Source organism: Microcaecilia unicolor, chromosome 1 (assembly GCF_901765095.1).
Source record: "Microcaecilia unicolor chromosome 1, aMicUni1.1, whole genome shotgun sequence".
NCBI lineage: Eukaryota > Metazoa > Chordata > Amphibia > Gymnophiona > Siphonopidae > Microcaecilia > Microcaecilia unicolor.
In genome coordinates this window covers 375,492,352-375,511,775 of record NC_044031.1, presented here as the reverse complement: position 1 = coordinate 375,511,775, position 19,424 = coordinate 375,492,352, and the positions used below count along the sequence as shown (strand labels likewise).

At 44.5% G+C, this 19,424-nt stretch overlaps 1 protein-coding gene across 1 annotated transcript in view; it reads right to left on the bottom strand.

Annotated features, from left to right (window-relative positions):
- Positions 1 to 19,424, bottom strand: part of TRIO (trio Rho guanine nucleotide exchange factor) — a 905,131-nt gene that overhangs the window by 215,290 nt on the left and 670,417 nt on the right. The window contains 1 exon segment of the mRNA XM_030209962.1: positions 8,753 to 8,996. Coding sequence (XP_030065822.1) covers positions 8,753 to 8,996 — 244 coding nt within the window.

Sequence of the window (19,424 nt, the reverse complement as noted above, 5' to 3'; positions counted from 1 at the left end):
CCTTCTTGCCATGGCAACTGCCTTGTCGCATTATTTTGTTACTTTAAGATTCTCAGACACCATCACCTGAAGGCTTCCCTCCTGAGCTGTACTTATCAATCTCGAGCCTCCTATCTGGTACACTTCCTTTGGATTTCTGCAGCAAAGTGCATCACTCTGCACTTCTTGGCAATAAATTTTAACTATTTATTAACAGAAACCTACCAAATTTTATTTATTTAAACTCAAATTATAAATAAAAATTATTTTTTGGGGGGAAATTATTATTTGGTGCTCAGAGTGATCAGTGAAACCAAAACACTGAAATGGCTCAACATTTCTTTTTTTTTTATTATTTAACTTGTTTTTATTGAGAAAAAGAATTTTTGTTTATCCATAGCTGTACACTTCCACAATTCTGTATAAAACTGTCAGATAAAACATCTTAACAATAATTTGGAACTTTCAATAATCCTCCCCCACTACCCCACTTCCCATCCCCTCCCCTTCCATATTCATGAAATGTTATATTGCATTTCTCATATCCCAGTATACATACATTAACTGTGTAACATGTATCATCGCTCGATTTCTTTTTCTCCTATCCCAACTTGTGCAATATTTACTCCTCCGCCCACTTCCCTCCCCCCACTCTCCTCTCTTAGCTTTACAATGAACCTAGTATTCCATCTCTCTCTTTTTCATATGGCTGCCAGATTTTTGAAATATATGGAGTTGGCCTTTTCTCAATGCTGTCAATTTCGACATCTGGTGGAGATGGTCCACTCTAGCCATTACCACCTGTAGTGTCAGGACCGCCACTTGTTTCCAAGCTCTAGCCAATGCTATCTTTGCAGCGACCATAAACTGGATCGCCAGCCTATGTCCATGCACTTGGCTTCTCGGGGGTCTCAGGTGCACGCTCAACATTTCTTCACTTATGAGTCATTTTTACCTTCTGCTTGAATCGAGTGCACATTTATTTAGCTTGATCTTTATATACCCCCTTGATTACTACACAGTTTTTTAGCCTCAGAAAAAATTGTTCCACAGGAATACTATCCTTTAATCTTCTAGGATGATAGAGGGTGTTGTGTTTTTGTCTGTCCGTTTCCTATTCGCTGATGTATGAAATTTCCCCTCTATAAAACGTTTCCATAACGCAATTTGATCCACAAATCTACTACTACTTAACATTTCTAAAGCGCTACTAGGGTTACGCAGCGCTGTACAGTTTCGCAAAGAAGGACAGTCCCTGCTCAAAGGAGCTTACAATCTAAAGGATGAAATGTCAAGTTGGGGCAGTCTATAAACTACATAGTGGGGAAAGCCAAGGACAGGAGGAGGAAATTAGGTTGGAAGAAACAGAGCTGGAATAAAGATTTTTGTCGACATTTCAATCACACATCTTTGATAGGTTGCAGCATGCAACCTAATTCAGTACTAAGTACTACTACTACTTAACATTTCTAGAGCGCTACTAGGGTTACGCAGCGCTGTACAGTTTAACAAAAGGATGGTCCCTGCTCAAAAGAGCTTACAATCTAATAGACGAAATGTCCAAGTGTCAAGTGGGGGCAGTCTAGATTTCCTGAATAGAGGTATGGTGGTTAGGTGCCGAAGGCGACATTGAAGAGGTGGGCTTTGAGCAAGGCTTTGAAGATGGGCAGGGAGGGGGCCTGGCGTATGGGCTCAGGGAGTTTATTCCAGGCATGGGGTGAGGCGAGGCAGAAAGGGCGGAGCCTGGAGTTGGCGGTGGTGAAGGGTACTGAAAGGAGGGCTTTGTCTTGAGAGCGGAGGTTACGGGTAGGAACATAAGGGGAGATGAGGGTAGAGAGGTAAGGAGGGGCTGCAGATCAAGTGCATTTGTAGGTTGATAGGAGAAGCTTGAACTGTATGCGGTACCTGATCGGAAGCCAGTGAAGTGACTTGAGGAGAGGGGTGATATGAGTATATCGGTCCAGGCGGATATATCTATCAATTGATAGATGGATTGTTGGGGGGCGTGTCAAGATGGCGGCATGCTAAGTTCTCCTGGTGCAAGCCCTCGAGAGTTTGGAGAACAAAACTCTTTTTTTCTTCAAGAAATATGCCCCATACAAAGCGTAAGGGGATGGTTAAGACAGTTTCCTCGGCCGCCATTAAGCTACCCCCGCAACAACAAACTATCGAGCGCTTTGCCATGAGGCAACCGGTCCAACTCACCGAGAGGGGCCCTGCTGAAGCCACGGGGGAAGACACCCTTGGAGTCTTGGGGCTAGATGTGTCACTCTCCCCTCAGGACCATCATCCGCCGCTGCCGCCCGATGGTCGCCTCTTCAGGCGAGACCTGCCCGACCCGGAAGTGGAAGGGGTATCGGTCGACGATCGAGGAACTCGAGAGGCGAGCCATTCAGGAGGCCAGGAGATGGAAGCAATCCTGGTTGAGCCAGGAGCTCAGAAAAGTCGATCGACAGCGGTGACTCTGGAGAGCATTTGGGACGCTCTCCAGAGAGTGGAATTGACGACAGCCAGAACAGCACAAGAAATTGCAACCTTACTAGGTACAGTTGAAAATTTAAAACTTTCCCTAAATACTTCTAAGCAGGAAACTGCTGAGCAATTTAAGGCTGTTAAAGATGATATCTCTCAATTGCAAGGAGTATCAGCCTCGGTAATTAAGGATAATAGCATAATCCACCGTCGACTTGAACAAATAGAAAACTATAACCGTAGGTTGAACTTACGTTTCTTGAACTTTCCTCAGGAGTTTGGAATCAATCCACAGGAAGCCTTTAAAACATATCTTTTAGAAGTGTTGAATTTTACCCCAGATTCCTTTCCACCATTGAATAAAATATATTATATATATACAAAAAAAATCAGTGGATGATACCCTTCAAGCCTTACCACCAGAGGAACAATTAAATATATCTGAGATATCAGAAACATCTTTAACAGCTGATTCAGCAAGAACTACTTTAATAGTGTCTTTTGTTTTTCAACAAGACCTAGATGCAGTAAAACGTATGTACTTTAAAAAGATGCATGTTTTGTTCCGGGGGAAAAAGGTATGGATGTACCCAGATATAACCAAGCAAACACAAGAAAGAAGGAAACTTTTTCTTTCTATGAGACCCGAAGTGTTAAAACTAGGAGCCTCCTTTTATTTGAATTACCCGTGTAAATGTGTCATTAAATATACTGGTTTGAAATATATCTTTTTTCAACCAGAACAATTGAAAGAATTTATAACTGTAAAGAAAGTTGGTTAACGTCATTTCCCACTATGATGGTATAATATGATTTGATGGGACCGAGAAAGTGTGTTAAGCATATTTCCTCAGGAGCAGATATTATTGATTTAAGAAGTCTTCTTTTTCCTTACGCCCACCCCTTGAGTTAGTGGTCTAAAGAAGAAATTGTTATTGTTTACTTTTAAACTGGTGCTATTGTAACCTTTTCTTTTCTGAATTTCCTGTCATGTGTAATAACTTGTTATTTAATGAAAATGAATAAAAAAAAAAAAAAAAAAAAAAAAGATAGATGGATTGTTGCTTAAAGACCGCCCATAGACAAACATGTAGTTGGCGCCATAGTAGTCCCGATGTAGACTTTTTGTTTGCATATAAGAAACTTCAGCAAACAGAATGAAAAGTTTTTGTAACTACCAATTGAGCCAGGAGGTTTATGAGTCGTAATTTTTCTACAGAAATATCCAATTCCTGAAGATACTTATAAACTAATTCTAAGGCTCTTTGCTGCGGAACATTAGTAGTATACAGTGTATTGACATCAAGTGTGACCAAAATTACTGATTGATTTTCCCTAACAGTAAACTGAAGTTGTCAACATCAAGAGACTGACTTAAATTTGTGGTCTTATTACAAGTTCATTTGCAGCAAGGTGGTGACATAGCTTCAGTGTTAATAAGGATCAGCGATTCATTTTCACTTGGGATTAAACAAAGAGATAGACTGGTTGTTTGAAGGATAGTATCAGCTAAACTAATCAGAGATTTAGGTTCTTGGAGAAGAACAGTATATTACTTGGTTGTGGTAAAGCGACACTGGTTTTTTCTGTCGCTGTGCAGAGGGTGTAGAAGTGTGTTTACCTCAGAGGAGCCAGGAAGATATTGATGAAATATAAATATATTGCTTAAAAAGATTTAAATATTGTTGCTAGTGCAAATAATGAAATGAGTAGATAAAGTGTTTTGAGTGCTCATGAATGCTTGTGTTTTTACATTTGTTCTGGCCACGCATTATTAACGAAACATAGCTTCATGTCGGGAACAGGATGATAATTGGACTTATATGTTTGAATGAGCACAGCATTTGTTTTTCACTGCCAGGCACTGTGTGGGGGAGCTTTTGAAACATCAGAGAACCCTTTGCATTGAAATCATTACTTCTTGATCAAGATAAAGACAATCTTTTGACCAGATATGTGTTCAATTAGATGTTGCTTATTGAGCAATAAAGAATTAAGAAGCTTTTGTAGCACATATCTGGAATCATAAATTATAGTATTGATGGCATTCAGCCTATGAATAAGTAGTAGGCTGGCAGGGGGACACTGGTACAATGATGGTAAAAAATGACTCGTAAGTGAAGAAATGGTGAACCATTTCAGTGTTTTGGTGTCACTGATCACTGTGAACACCAAATCATTTTCAAAAAAATGTTTTGTTTTTTTGTATTTATAGTTTGAGTTTAAGTAAATAGAATTTGGAAGGTTTCTGTTAATGAATAGGGAAATTATAAAAGGAACCATTGCATATGTGATATATCTATTTTATTAAGTGAAAAAATTTAGCTGCCAGACCTTTGACCATTTTCTAATTTTTGGATATCTCTTCTTATCGTTTCTACTCCCTCCTGGGTATCCACTCTATTGGATATCTTTGTGTCATCCCAGAGGTACTCCACTACAAACTTTTCTTTCCTTTGAGCGGATTCCATTTACCACCACCCTCTGTCGCATGTCGGTCAACTAGATTCCAATCCAGTTCACCACTAAGTTCAGCCCTCTCATCTTATTCATGAGTCTTCTGTGAGGAACAGTAGCAAAGGGTTCACTGAAATCCAAGTAGATATCTTGTGCATGTCCTTTATCCTGTTCTTTGGTCACCCAGTCAAATTCATTTGGCAGGATTTTCCGTTGGGAAAGCCGATTCTGCAACCTGTTGAGACTCTAAAATTTTAACTATTGTTGCCTACCACTGATGTGAAGCTTACCAGCCTCTAGTTTCCCACTTCTTCCCTATCTCCACTTTTGTGAAGAGGGACCACATCAGCTTGTCTCCAATTCTGTGTATCCCCTCTTGTCTCTAAAGATCTATTATATAAATCCTTAATAGGTCCTGCCAGGATTTCTCTGAGCTACCTTAGTATCCTGTGATGTATTCCATCTGGCTCCATAGCTTTGTCCACTTTCAGATTTTCAAGTTGTTTATAAACATTGTCTTCCATGAATGGTGCAATATCTACAAAGGAATGAAAGACAGACAATGTCCAGAAGCCAAATTTATTGCAACATCCAAAGACTCGACACGAGTCGTGTTTCGGCCACTAGGGCCTACCTCAGGAGTCTTCTCTGGATGTATCTAAATGTGGTTGCTTTCTGTTAAACAAAGTCAAATTTCACACCTTTTGTGATAGAAGCTCTCATCAAAATGTACTGCATTCTTGCTAGAAAAAGGACTGTTATCTCTCTACATCTTTACAAAAATTGGCATGTCTGAAATCCAGTACTTTGAGTTTTCAACATCTACACTCCACTTTTGCTCTTATACCAAACCATATTGTGTGGTGATTACTATTGCCTAGGTGTGCACCCACCTGGAGACTGGAAACACTTCTCCATTTGTAAGCACTAGATCCAGGATTGACCCTTCCTTATGGGTTCCATCACAATTTGTACGAACAAAGCACTTTGATAGGCATCCACAATCTCTCTGCTTTTTCCAATTCTGCCAATCGGATGTTCCAATCAATAACAGGCAAGTTAAAATCTCCCAGCAACAGCGCCTCCCCTTTCATTCCAAGCTTATGGATATTTTCGACCAGATCCTTGTCCAGCTTCTCCATTTGTGACGGAGGTCTGTAGGTAATACCTGTGTGGATACAGGCTCCATCTTCTCTTTCCAGGATGATCCATATAACTTCTTCCTTTCCCCAGGTTCTCTGCATTTCAGCCACTCTGATATTTTTCACATAGTGCCACTCCTCCACATCTTTGGTCCTCCCTATCCTTCCTAAAAAGATTTTAGCCCAGTATGGTCGCATCCCATTCATGGGAATCACTGAACCATGTCTCTCTAACAGTAACAATATCCAAGTCTTCCTCAAATATCTGGGCTTGCAAATCTTAAATCTTTTTACTTAGACTATGAGCAAGTGTGCTTATTGCTTTCCATGTGTTAAGTGAGTTTCGATGGATTTCTATATTAACATTACCTTCCTCAATGCAAACATGTTTTTGCTGGGGATGACTTTCTGAATTCTCTTGCTTCCTTTTGTCACCCCTAATCTCTAGCTGAACTGTCTAGAAACATACTGCCTGAATTTCTCCCCAAGGATCCTTTTCCTGTCACAGAAAGATGTAGCCCATCATTACAGTATACTTTTCGATGTACTGCCCCACCTCCCTATATATCTAAAACCACTTCTTAACACCAAGTTTCAAGCCACATTTATTGAACTCTTCAGTTTTACATAATTTTTTCTCTCCCTTCCCATATGTAGGAATAACTTCAAAAAAAGCTGCAGTCCGAACCAAAGCTTCTGGAATGCTCTCCATGCTCCAAAATTGCTATTGTCGACCAGGTCATTTGTCCCCAGGTGGATTACAATTTCAGTATTAGAATCCTTACTCTCTTCGGATCACATTCAGTATTTGGCTGGCACTTCTGGTAGCAGAGGATCCTGGAAGGCATTTCACTTGGTTGGGATCCTTGAACGGTGTTCCTAAGTTAATGCCTCTTATAATTGAGTCTTCCCAAAAGTAAGAATTTTCTGCTTTGAGACAATCTGTTATCATTTTGGGAAGTCCTTTGGATTGAGTTTCAATTGAAAGGAAGCTCTGGAACGAGGGGGCATAGGATGAAGTTGAAAGGAGATAGACTCAGAAATCACCTGAAGAAATACTTCTTCACGGAAAGGGTAGTAAATTTGTGAAACGGCCTCCCAGTGGAATTGGTGGAGATGAAAACAGTATCTGAATTCAAGAAAGCTTAGGGACAAGTACATAGGATCTCTAAGGCAGCAACATGAAGAGTAGTTGACATGGATGGGCAGGCTGGAAAGGCCATATGGCCTTTAGCTGCCTACATTTTTCAATGTTTCAAAGTTTCACTTTCTAGGAGAGTTCAAGCCTTTATAACTCAAAGTGAGGCTCATCAATGATAACATTGGCAACACTGGAGAAAGGTACTAGACCCCTTACCAGCCAAACCATGGAGGACACCACTGTGCGACAGAAAATGCAGTTATATTAAAACAGATTTCTCTCTGTATAAACAGACACATACAAAGCAGAAAACAAGAAATCAAAGAAGAAAAATCCCAAGCCCTACCCACCTCCCCCATCCCTCCCAACCACCCCAAACACATAAAAACAATTTTGATGAGGTGGATTGGGGGGGGGGGGGGGGGGGGCGGGAATTAGAGCAAATTAAGCAGGTAAGAGTTGACAGCTTGGTTTCAAGCTTCCATCCAGGAGACTGACATCACTTCCTCCCCACGCAACAACATTTTTCATCATTTCACATGCTTGCCAATATTACCAAAATGTTCAGGAAAAGCAGAGTTGATAAATATATGGTAGACATAATATAATCATAAATGGGGTGGAACAGTTAAAACAGGAAGCAGTTGTTTAAACTTTCAAGCAACTTTTTAACAAAATGATATCCCATGAAAATCAGATTGAAAATTGTAGAAAATATTATTTCACAGCACATAAATAACCCATGGAATCTGTTACCACAAAACATAGTGAAAGCAATTAACTAAAAGGTTCAGAAGAGGTTTGGATAAGTTAATGGAGGAAAAGCCCATAAAATTATTAGCCAGGTAGACCTGGGAAGCCCATTGCTTGTCCCCATAATTGAACTGCCTGGTACTTGAGACCTGGACTCGCCACTATTGGGAGACAGGATGCTGGGCTCGATAGACTTTGGACTGATCCAGCATAGCTTTACTTGCGTTCTTAAGACTAAGTTCACTATTACAAATAGGATGTGCACGAAAACCCTTTTATAGCAATCTTTTATGGTGACTGTAAAATGTTGGGACATACACAAGAAGGAAATGGCTGCAGCTCTACAATGAACATCAAACCTCAAAACCAGTGAACAAGGGGGACTATCACCTGATACTAAGAAGTGGTGCATTCTCTATGAATCTTTTCTGGTTCCATCTTAGGGTACAGCCCTTTAAGCTCTTACTACAAAAAAAAACTTTAATTGGAATACATCTAAAAGGGCGAGATCAACAGTACCTCAGTTACTCCAAACACCAATGGGTAGAATCAGAGATAGGTGAAGGGAGCTCTGCATTGAAATAAAAAATCTGGTATTTCAGGCAGCTTTCACCCTTGTAATACTTCTAAAGCACCAAATCACTGCTTCCCATATGTCTCTTTATGGAAAAATCAGAGATATGTCCCAAATTACCATACTAGAAGTTACTGAATGTCAAACTTTCTCAAGTTCAAAAACCAAAGCTCTTCGCATTTTGGGAGAAACAATTGTAAATGTGTACCGGTTATACATCAGTCACACCCTTACCTTTGTGGTTAAAGATGCCCTCCATCTCCATGCTGCTCCTGGAGTGGGCAATGCACAGGGAGCTGCAGGGTACCAGGCCCTCAGCTGCAGGTGAGCGATCGGTGGTCCGTACTAGACACCAGTCAGACTTGTCATGGGGCCTCTCTAGGACCTCCACAGTCTGGCCTCGCTTGATGGTTAGCTCGCTGCTGTTCGACGCTGCAAAATCATGGATGACCACAGTCAACTCACAACCACCAGACAACTAGAAGAGGGGCACAAAAGAACAGCAGAAAGCTTATGTAAATGTGATTGCTTACCCATGAACAATCTCCTATCTCTAACCAATCGTGAAAAAGAAAAAAAAACAAAAAACAAATAGAAAAGGGATTTTGTTTTCATTTTGAGGACATGAAGGGCAATTCTATAACTAGGTGCTCATGGTTACACACTCCCTTACAGAATAGCTCTTAGGGTGCTTATGTGTGTAAGTGCTATTCTTTTCTTTATGCATGCAAAGGAGTTTTTAAGTGCTATAATCATGCAATGCAAAGAGGGTGTATATGTGCCCCTACTGCATTTCAGTGCCCAGTTACACCAGGTTTATGGCTAGTGTTAACAGCGTGTGCCTAGTTGTAAGGTGGGCCAATGCAAGGTAACATAAGTATTCTGTAACAGAATCTGGGTGCCCAGATGCCATTAAAGAATCAGTGTTCACAAAAAGACCAGTTGGCCTGCTTATTCCTCTTCATACTGCTAAAAATTAGGACTGTACATCAATTAACATTTTTATTATATGTATATTTATTAATTTTCAAAATATACAGAAAGGTACAAAGAATGGATTGGGTTTTTTTTGTGTGAAATACCAAACAATTATCAAAACAAAATCCATCTAGCCCACATCAAGAGAAGAAACAGTTACTAAAGAAAAAAAGAAATAAATTAAGAAAAAATAATTAGGTCCTAATCAACTACATGGCATCACTATATAGCATTACACTCCCCCCCCCCCCCCCCCCCAAAAAAAAACCCTAGACATTATTTCCTAAGCCCTATAAGAAAATGCTCCAATTGCAAAGGATCCAAGAAAATATATTCTTTGCCTTGAAGAGTAAACAAACACTTACAAGGATATTTCAGAAAAATGGAAGTCCCCTGGACAATTACCCTAGATTTAAAAGTTTAAAAGATTTTATATCTAAGCTGCGTTGCCCTAGAAACATCTGAAAAAATATCTTTTCACCACAAAAAAAAACTCATACTGCTAAAGATAAGGGCTGTCTTTTTGTGTATGGTGTACAGCCCTGCGTATGCCTTGTAGAGCTATAGAAATAATAAGTAGTATTAGTAGTACATCGATCACAATTTTTATTTTCTCATGTACAATGCAATATATACATAGCAGATGTAAATTCTGAAAACCGACATATTTTGATTACTAAACTAAAAATAAAACCCTCTCTCACCTTTGTTGTCTGGTGATTTTATCTTTCTAATCATCTTTTCTCCTGTCTATTGTTCTGCTTTCCTGTGCTCCCAGCACAGTACTATGCTCTGAACTCTGTTTCCAGGGCCTCCCGTTTATTCACTAGTTCTTTTTTTTCTCTCCTCCTTCACTTCCTGCCCTATTTCCAGCCCATTTTCAAAGCAAAGGTTGCTATCAAGGTGGTTCTCTGAGTCACAAGTTCCAAAGATGACTCCAAAACTGCTCCCTATTTAGCAGACCCTCTCCGCTGGAGCTTGGGGTGAGGTTCAGATATTGTGTCTTCCTCACAGGAGGTAAGGATTCAGATGAAATTCTCAAAATCTCAAGCATATATTTCCGTAGCATATCTATTGATGTAAGCAAGGGAGATTTGGAAAAATTTAAAAACTGCAAGGCTTTGATTTTCCAGATATTCCATTTTCCTATGCATGTATGCCTTGTCCTTAGTTCTTCAACTTTATTTTCAAGGAAGCTAAGTTTGGAAGCATGTTGGCTCAGCTCAATGGAATGGGCCTCAATCATAACCTTCAAGTTTGCCAACTCTCCCACAGCTTGCACTCCAGAAACTAGGGTTAAGGAGCTGCACAGCGACCCACAAAGGGTCCAATGTAGCTGTTCCAGGCTTCTGCAACTGTGTTCCCACCAACTCAGGAGGCTTCTTTACACTCCCCAGGCTGGGTGGAGGGTACTCACAGTTGGTTGCAAATGCTGTTGTCCTTCAACCAAACAGCTGGACACCAAAGGGTAGGAAGATGCAAGTAGCTGGTCCTCCGACAAAGGAGAAGAGAACTGTTCCCGTCTTGATCCACAGTTGCTGCCCTCAAGCTTCCAGGTTGTACTGACCTAAGCCCCTGCAAGGGACTAAGTAAAACCCTGCTCACAGTGCCACTGGAAGAGTTCTCAAGCACCGGTATGGTTGTTTGAAAAGCTGAAGCTGGAACTCTAGAGGGAGAGCAAAATCACTCCAAAGTTGTCTGACGCACCGGGGGGGGGGGGGGGGGGGGGGGGAACAGTCCCTGCAAATGGACCCTGCTAAACAACCCCTTCCTTTTCTTCCCCATGTTTTCAGAAGAATTCAGGGCTTCCCACATCGTCAAATTCCAAGGAGATAAGGAGCTCCCACTGGTGCGTCCACTGATGTGGTCATCTTGGATCCTATGCAGAGGTTTCAACCCAGTCTTCCCTTCTCAAATCTATTTACTATCCATCTCCTCCCATCTCCCCTCCTCTACCTGGGCACCATCCCCTCCCATCTCATCTCTTCCACTCCCCGGGCACCATCTCACATACAAACCCCACTTGAGACAGGATGCTATGGTCCTAGTCTCCTCTCCTCCCCGATGGGCATATTTTACTCTCTGCCACAATCCCCACCATCTTTTTCTCTCATACCCGCCCACCCCCCAAGCACATTAAGGTAGCTTTATTTCCTTCTGATGCCCTTGTGTTCAAGGGCAATTTCATTGCATTAAAACCATGCTAAATGTGCAGCCCTTTTACCATCTCCTTGCTTCTCTACTATTGTGGGTGGATAAGCATGTAAAGTGCTATATTTCCAAGCTTGTCCAAGTTCAGGCTACATTTTCAGGATATCCCTAATGAATATGCAGGAGATGGATTTGCACACAAGAGGCAGTGGTTATACAAATCTCTTATGCATATTTATTAGGGATAGCCTGAAAATGTGGCCTATTTGCAGCCCTTGAGGACTGAACTTTGACAAGTTCAACACACCCAGAAATCCTTCACCTTCACGTTTTGATGCAGATCTTTGTAATCTCTATACCAGTGTTTCTCGGCCCTTTCCTGGTGGCATTCCTAGCCAGTCAGGTTTTCCAGATTACCATAATACGCACAGAATAGATTTGCATATAGTGTGGTTCTAAAATATGCAAATTTATCCCCTATATCCTCCAGGCAGGATATATTAGATCCATGTACATTTGAACCTGGTTTGTGAGCTAACTCTGAATGTAAACTTCCGGAAATCACTAAAAATTTACCAGTTCAAAAAGGCATACGCTAGCGATCCAACTTAAATGCCCGAACCCTGCAACACAACGAAACCTAAGCTCATACTGCACATAACCTAACTCTTACTATGATTCCCTAATGGGACTGTTGCACATGAACTTCATTCTTCCACGACATCACTTTGTATCTGTTCATACTGGAATTGGCGATCGCCTTTACGGTACTATGTAAGCCACATTGAGCCTGCAAATAGGTGGGAAAATGTGGGATACAAATGTAAAAAAAAAAAAAATAATAATAATCTCATGCATATTGAGTGTGATAACCCTGAAAATTTGATTTACTAGGTATGATTCCAAGAGAGTTGAGAAGCACTGATCTAAACTACCACCAAATCAGCAGGTCTGTTGCCCAGACGTCCTTGCTGGACAATAATTGCCAATTGGATGCACTAAGGTAAACAGGCAAGACACAGCATAATCTGGAAGGTAAAAATCAATAGATGTGTCTATTTACAGTATAGCGAATGATACATACCTGTAGCAGGTGTTCTCCGAGGACAGCAGGCTGATTGTTCTCACGAATGGGTTGACGTCCACGGCAGCCCCTACGAACCGGAAGAAAAGTCTCGGAGGTAGCGCACGCGGGGCACGCCCACCGCACATGCACGGCCGTCTTCCCGCCCGTGCGCGCCCGCTCCCGCTCAGATAAATGACAAGCAAAGGAATGAGAAAAACGCAACTCCAAAGGGGAGGAGGGAGGGTAGGTGAGAACAATCAGCCTGTTGTCCTCGGAGAACACCTGCTACAGGTATGTATCATTCGCTCTCTCCGAGGACAAGCAGGCTGCTTGTTCTCACGACTGGAGTATCCCTAGCTCCCAGGCTCACTCAAAACAACAAACAGGGTCAATTGGGCCTCGCAACGGCGAGGACATAACAGAAATTGACCTACAAAGAACAACTAACTGGGAGTGCAGCCTGAACAGAATAAAACCGGGTCCAGGAGGGTGGAGTTGGATTTAAACCCCGAACAGATTCTGCAGCACTGACTGCCCAAACCGACTGTCGCGTCGGGTATCCTGTTGGAGGCAGTAATGAGATGCATCCGTCGTCAGCACTTTTGTCGGCTGAGGAATTTGAAATGGGCGTCCCAAGGTCAAATTGGTCCGAATCATCCACCAGCGCAGCGAATTGCGGCAACTGATGGGCAGACAGATGGCATCTTCTAGATTCCCAGTGGCCTGACACCACTGGGAAGCTAGGGTCTATTGAGCTGATCTCATGTGAAGACGAGCCATGGGAGTCACATGGACTGTAGAGGCCATATGGCCCAGGAGTCTCAACATCTGCCGAGTTGTTATCTGCTGGGACGTTCTGGCCTGGGAGGCGAGAGATAGAAGGTTCTGAGCCCTCGCCTCGGGAACACAGGCCTGAGCCGTCTGTGAATTCAGCAGGGCTCCTATGAATTCGAGAGATTGGACCGGCTGGAGATGGGACCGGGTAATTTATTACAAACCCCAGCAACTCCAGAAGTTGAATAGTGCACTGCTTGGACCGAAGAGCTCCTGCCTCCGAGGTGCTCTTCACCAGCCAATCGTCGAGATACGGGAACACATGCATCCCCAGCCTGCAAAGGTACGCCGCAACCACTACGAGGCACTTCGTGAAGACCCGTGGTGCAGAGGCGAGCCCAAAGGGCAGCACACAATACTGGAAGTGCTGTGTTCCCAGACGGAATCGTAGATACTGTCTGTGAGCTGGCAGTATCGGGATGTGAGTGTAAGCATCCTTTAAATCCAGGGAGCATAGCCAGTCGTCTTTCTGAATCAGGGGAAGAAGGGTGCCCAAGGAAAGCATCCTGAACTTTTCTCGAACCAGATATTTGTTCAGGCCTCTCAGGTCTAGGATGGGGCGCATCCCCCCTGTTTTCTTTTCCACAAGGAAGTACCTGGAATAGAATCCCTGCCCCTCCTGCCCGGGTGGCATGGGCTCGACCGCATTGGCGCTGAGAAGGGCAGAGAGAGTTCCTCTGCAAGTACCTGCCTGTGGTGGGAGCTGAAGGATTGAGCTCCCGGTGGGCAATTTGGCGGAGTGGAGATCAAATTCAGGGTGTACCCGCACTGCACTATTTGGAGAACCCACTGGTCGGAGGTTATGAGAGGCCACCTTAGGTGAAAAACTTTCAACCTCCCCCTGACCGGCAGGCCGTCCGGCACTGGCACTTTTATGGCGGCTATGCTCCCATGGATCCAGTCAAAAGCCCGTCCCCTGCTTTTGCTGTGGAGCTGCAGGGGTCTGCTTGGTCGCACGCTGTTGACGGGAACGAGCGTGCTGTGGCTGGCCCTGTGCCTGGGAAGGCCTTTGGGCCGGCTGGTTGTACCCACGCTTGTTGTAGGCAGGGTGCAGACCGCCAGGCCCAGGAAAAACGTCCATCTATAGAGGTGGATGCTGAAGGCGCCCGGTGGGAGAGATTGTCCAGAGCGGTTTCCCGCTGGTGCAGTTGGTCAACCAACTGCTCGACCTTCTCGTCGAAAATATTATCCCCCCCGGCAAGGGACATCCGCCAGGCGCTGCTGCGTCCGGTTGTCCAGGTCAGAGGCACGCAGCCATGAGAGCCTGCGCATCACTATACCCTGGGCAGCAGCTCTGGATACCACATCACAAGTGTCATAAATACCCCTGGACAGGAATTTGCGACATGCCTTCAGCTGCCTGACCACCTCCTAAAAAGGCCTGGCCTGCTCCGGCGGGAGCTTGTCAACCAGGTCCGCCAGTTGCCGCACATTGTTCTGCATGTAGATGCTCGTGTAGAGCTGGTATGATTGGATCCTGGTCACGAGCATGGAAGAATGATAGGCCTTCCTCCCAAACGAGTCCAGAGTGCAAGACTCCCGCCCCGGGGGCGCCGAGGCGGTATCCCTCGAACTCTTGGCCCTCTTGAGAGCAGAGTCCACGACCGCTGAGTCATGTGGCAACTGGGGCCGCATCAACTCCGGGTCAGTGTGGACTCTATATTGGGACTCTGCTTTCTTGGGGATGGTGGGATTAGATAGGGGCTTCAACCAGTTCCGAAGCAGCGTCTCCTTCAGAACATTGTGCAACGGTACCGTGGAAGACTCTCTAGGTGATGGATAGTCGAGGACTTCGAGCATCTCAGCCCTCGGCTCATCCACGGTGACCACTGGGAAGGGAATGCTCACAGACATGTCCCGGACAAAGGAGGCAAATGAGAGGCTCTCTGGAGGCAAGACCTTCCTCTCCGGTGAAGGTGTGGGGTCGGAGGGAAGACCCGCAGACTCCTCGGAGGAGAAATATCTGGGATCCTCCTCCTCCCCCAACGAGGCCTCCTCCTCGGTGTCGGACAAAGAGCTCTTTGATCTCGGTCCGCAACCGGGCCAGTCTCGACCCCGAGGAACCACGTCCTCGATGATGGTGCCGAAGCTCCCTCCATCGACGGGGATTCCACCTGAGTGGCGATCGAGACTGGCGCCGCAAGCGGCACCGGTGTCGAAGACCGCATCACATGGCCAGAGCCAACCGGCGCTTCCAACAACGGCACCGTGGGCGCAAGCACCCCCGGTGCCGGTAGGGCCTGGCGCATCAGCCCCTCCTGGATACCTGGAAGGATGGCTTGGAGACACTCGTCCAGGGCCGCTTTCGGGAGAGGCTGGGGAGCCGGTGTCGGTGCTCGAAGCTGTCCGGGTCCAGGAGATGGTACCGGGGTATCCGACGACCTGCTCAACGACACCTCTTCAATAGAGGGGAAGCGCTCCTCCCAGCGTTGGCGCTTCTTAGGGATCGAGTCTCTCGACATCCCTGAGCTGTCCGTCCCATGTGTCGTGGGTGACAGATGACGGTGCTTCTTCGCAAGCTTCTTCCGATGCCCGTCATTGGCCCTCCGTGGCATGGATGAGGAGGAGGTGGAGTCCCCGCGCCCTCTGGGGGTCGGATCTGACAGGGTTCAGTCCCGATGGCCCTGGGTAGCGGGACCAGCCGAGGCGGATTGCCCACTCGGCCGTTCACTGCTGCCATCACTGGCAGGGCGTCGGGCCAAGGGAACCTGTACTCCTGGGGTTGATGCCATGGTCAGCGCCGAAGTTGTCGACACCGGTACCGATGCCGAAGTTCCCGCTGTCGACACCGATGCCGCCGACGTCAAAGGGCCGGCAGAAGTTCCAAAAACACGGTCCTGAAGAACTTGCCTCGCCACCTGCATCTGCTTTTTCAAGCCGAGACACAAGGTGCACGCTTTGGAATTATGCTCTGGCCCAAAGAACTGGAGGCACCAAGCATGAGTATCGGACTGCGAGATTTGCCGGCCGCACCAACCACACTTTTTAAATCCGCTCGGGACCTTCGAGGACATCGACGGAAAAATCGCATCGGCGAAGTCAAAACCGTCGACGGTGGCGGTGAAAGGGCCACAACAAAAAAGAAAACACGGACGCGCGGCCACAACGTTAAAAGGAGAAAACTTGACAGAAAGGAGACTTTTTTTTACACGACGAAAACAAATGCGCGAACACGTGCACACTAGAAAGAAATAGCGGACAAGGCCGCGAAACGGTTTCCGGGGCTGACCAGGAGAGGCACAAAACTGCGTCTCTCTCCAGCGCGGAAAGAAACTGAGTGGGAGCGGGCGCGCACACGGCCACGCATGCGCGGTGGGCGTGCCCCGCATGCGCTACCTCCCACGAGACTTTTCTTCCGGTTTGTAGGGGCTGCCGTGGACGTCAACCCAGTCGTGAGAACAAGCAGCCTGCTTGTCCTCGGAGAAACAAAGCTACTTCAAAACTCAGACAGAGCTTGTGGGCTTAGATGCATCCTCATTGTTCATAGGGATTTGTTTTTAACAAGTATTTTTTAAATTATTATTTCCAATACACCACCAATTTTTTTTTGGACAAAAGAAAAACTGAAAGGATCTGTACTCTTCTTAGCACCATCCTAGTTCAACTTTGAGCAATACCCACTTTTCCAATCCTCCAAGTACAATGTAACCTTTGACCATCAACAGCCACAACCTTTCCCATGGCCAGCTGTCACTATCTGAATAACTACATCTCATATTTTACAGCAGACCTTGTGTTTCTCATAATTACAGAAAATAAATCAAGCAACCCGTCACTTCCCGTACCTTCCAATTACCTCCAGCCCAGGCGCTGGCCAGAAATTCATCATACAGCTCATAGTGAGTCCCGCAGGACAGCCACAAGTCTCCAGTATGTGGAACACAGCTTGAAAATGTAATTCCTTCTCAATCATGCAGAAAGCAGTCCCACAGCCACTCTTCCCCCATGACCATCCCCCTCTAAGAGTTCAACTAACTTTTCAAGCAGCTTAGAGCCACCCCCCCCCCCCAAATGCTATGCACAAAAAAGTAATATAGCTAGATTACTGCTTGACTATTTTACTGCTCTTCTCAGACTAAGCAAAAAACAATTGGAAACATCTGTCTTGCTGGACAGCATTTAAGAACTAGCATTAAAAATGTTCTCACATCTGTCCTGATTCCAGGATGTGCTAGTGGAGCTCTCCAAAAACACTGTTCAAGAAATCCCACCCTCTGAAGAGCCAGCACACAGCTAGTCCAACCTTCCCACAACACTGCCAAGTATGGAGTGTCTGCTCCACCATTTCTCACCTACACTCTCGAGCTGCTCTCTGCCCTTGACACATTTCAAAGCAAAGACAGAAAGCCCAAAGGCTCAAGTCTCATATCCTCAAATACACTGCATTTTACAAGACTTGCCAGAGCCACTGTAATATAATTTCAGTCAGTTTCATTTCAGATCCTTTTCCAACTGTTCCATCATGTGATGTCATTGTTATGTCCCCTGAGTGCCTGTCATTCCGTGGCAGTCTTGTGATTACAAAGTATTCACCCATGGAAGACGAGACAAACATCTCTCACACCTGCATCATCATACACAGTCACCTGCCTTACAACAATAACAAAAAAAAGATAAAGTGCCAACGTAGTCACTCGCCAAAAATAACAAAAAGAATAATATAGGAGAGAAGTTTCTGCATTATGCTTTGACCTGCAAGTACTAAAATTCTGCAATACACCACATTTAGCGTAATGATTAGTTTTATGTAATACCTGTAAAGGAGAAATCTAAAAGCTTGAGACCTGTGACACAAATCAGACATGGCCTGCCAACTTGGGCTAGTCTAACCCACTGTACCCAGACTTGCCTGTACTTGCCATCTTCAATATGCTATTCTACAGCTCTTCTGTCATTTTCCAGACTCCTGTACAGTCAGGATTAATACTTCTCTTTTACTTTTGAATGATTTTACTACATCCATTTCCCCCCTCCCAGCTTTCTAATGCCTTCACTAAGGTGAAAAATGTGTCCATCTCAACTACTAACCGAGGGGAATGCTTGGCCAAAAAGGTTCTGCTTGTGCTTGTTTAAAATGAATATTTACTAATTTTATGGCATTTAAAAAATGTTTTTACCCATTTGTGTTTTTAGTCATGAATTGTTTGCATGGAAGAACATAATACGTGCAATCAAGTGTACATGCATCAATTGATTTGCATGCACTTTAAATTTTTAGGCATCCGAAAACCCGAATGTACACCCAAGAATGGACCCCACCCCCATAACCTGACTTCTTGCAGCTAGCTATAGAAATGGTTCACATGTAGCAAGCCTAAGTTTTGGTCTTTCAGAAGATAATTACCACTTATTTTTTTTGAACTGCTGTTTGTTTTATATTCCCTACTTTTCACTGCACATTCTCATTGTCTTCTCTTTCTGCAAAGAATCAAAATTTTCTTGAAATGAGAACCCCCACCCAGTGCAGCAAAATCCCTTCTTACAGAGTACAGCTGGACATCTGTGCACGCAAGCATAAATTCCTGAGAGAAAAACAGATATGTATATTGCACACATGGACTCAGCGTGAGAGCTGAAGAGGTTGCCAGGACTCCTAAGATGTGAGGGTAAAGAGCTGGAGTAAAGAGGAAGAACAGGAGAAATATTTCATTAAATGCTTGAACTACAAAAAAGTGAAGACAAGAAATAAAATTGCAGAGAATGATTTAATTTTCTCTTTGCATAATAATGTAAGGGCCCAGAGCGATGTGTGTCTGTTTCATATGCTGCAGCTGGAAAGAGCAGGCAGTGGCCTTTGCCACTGCTCCAAGCCACCACCCATCGGAAATCAGGATGTCTCACTCATTAGGAGTATGTCACCCTCATTTGAAGATCTTT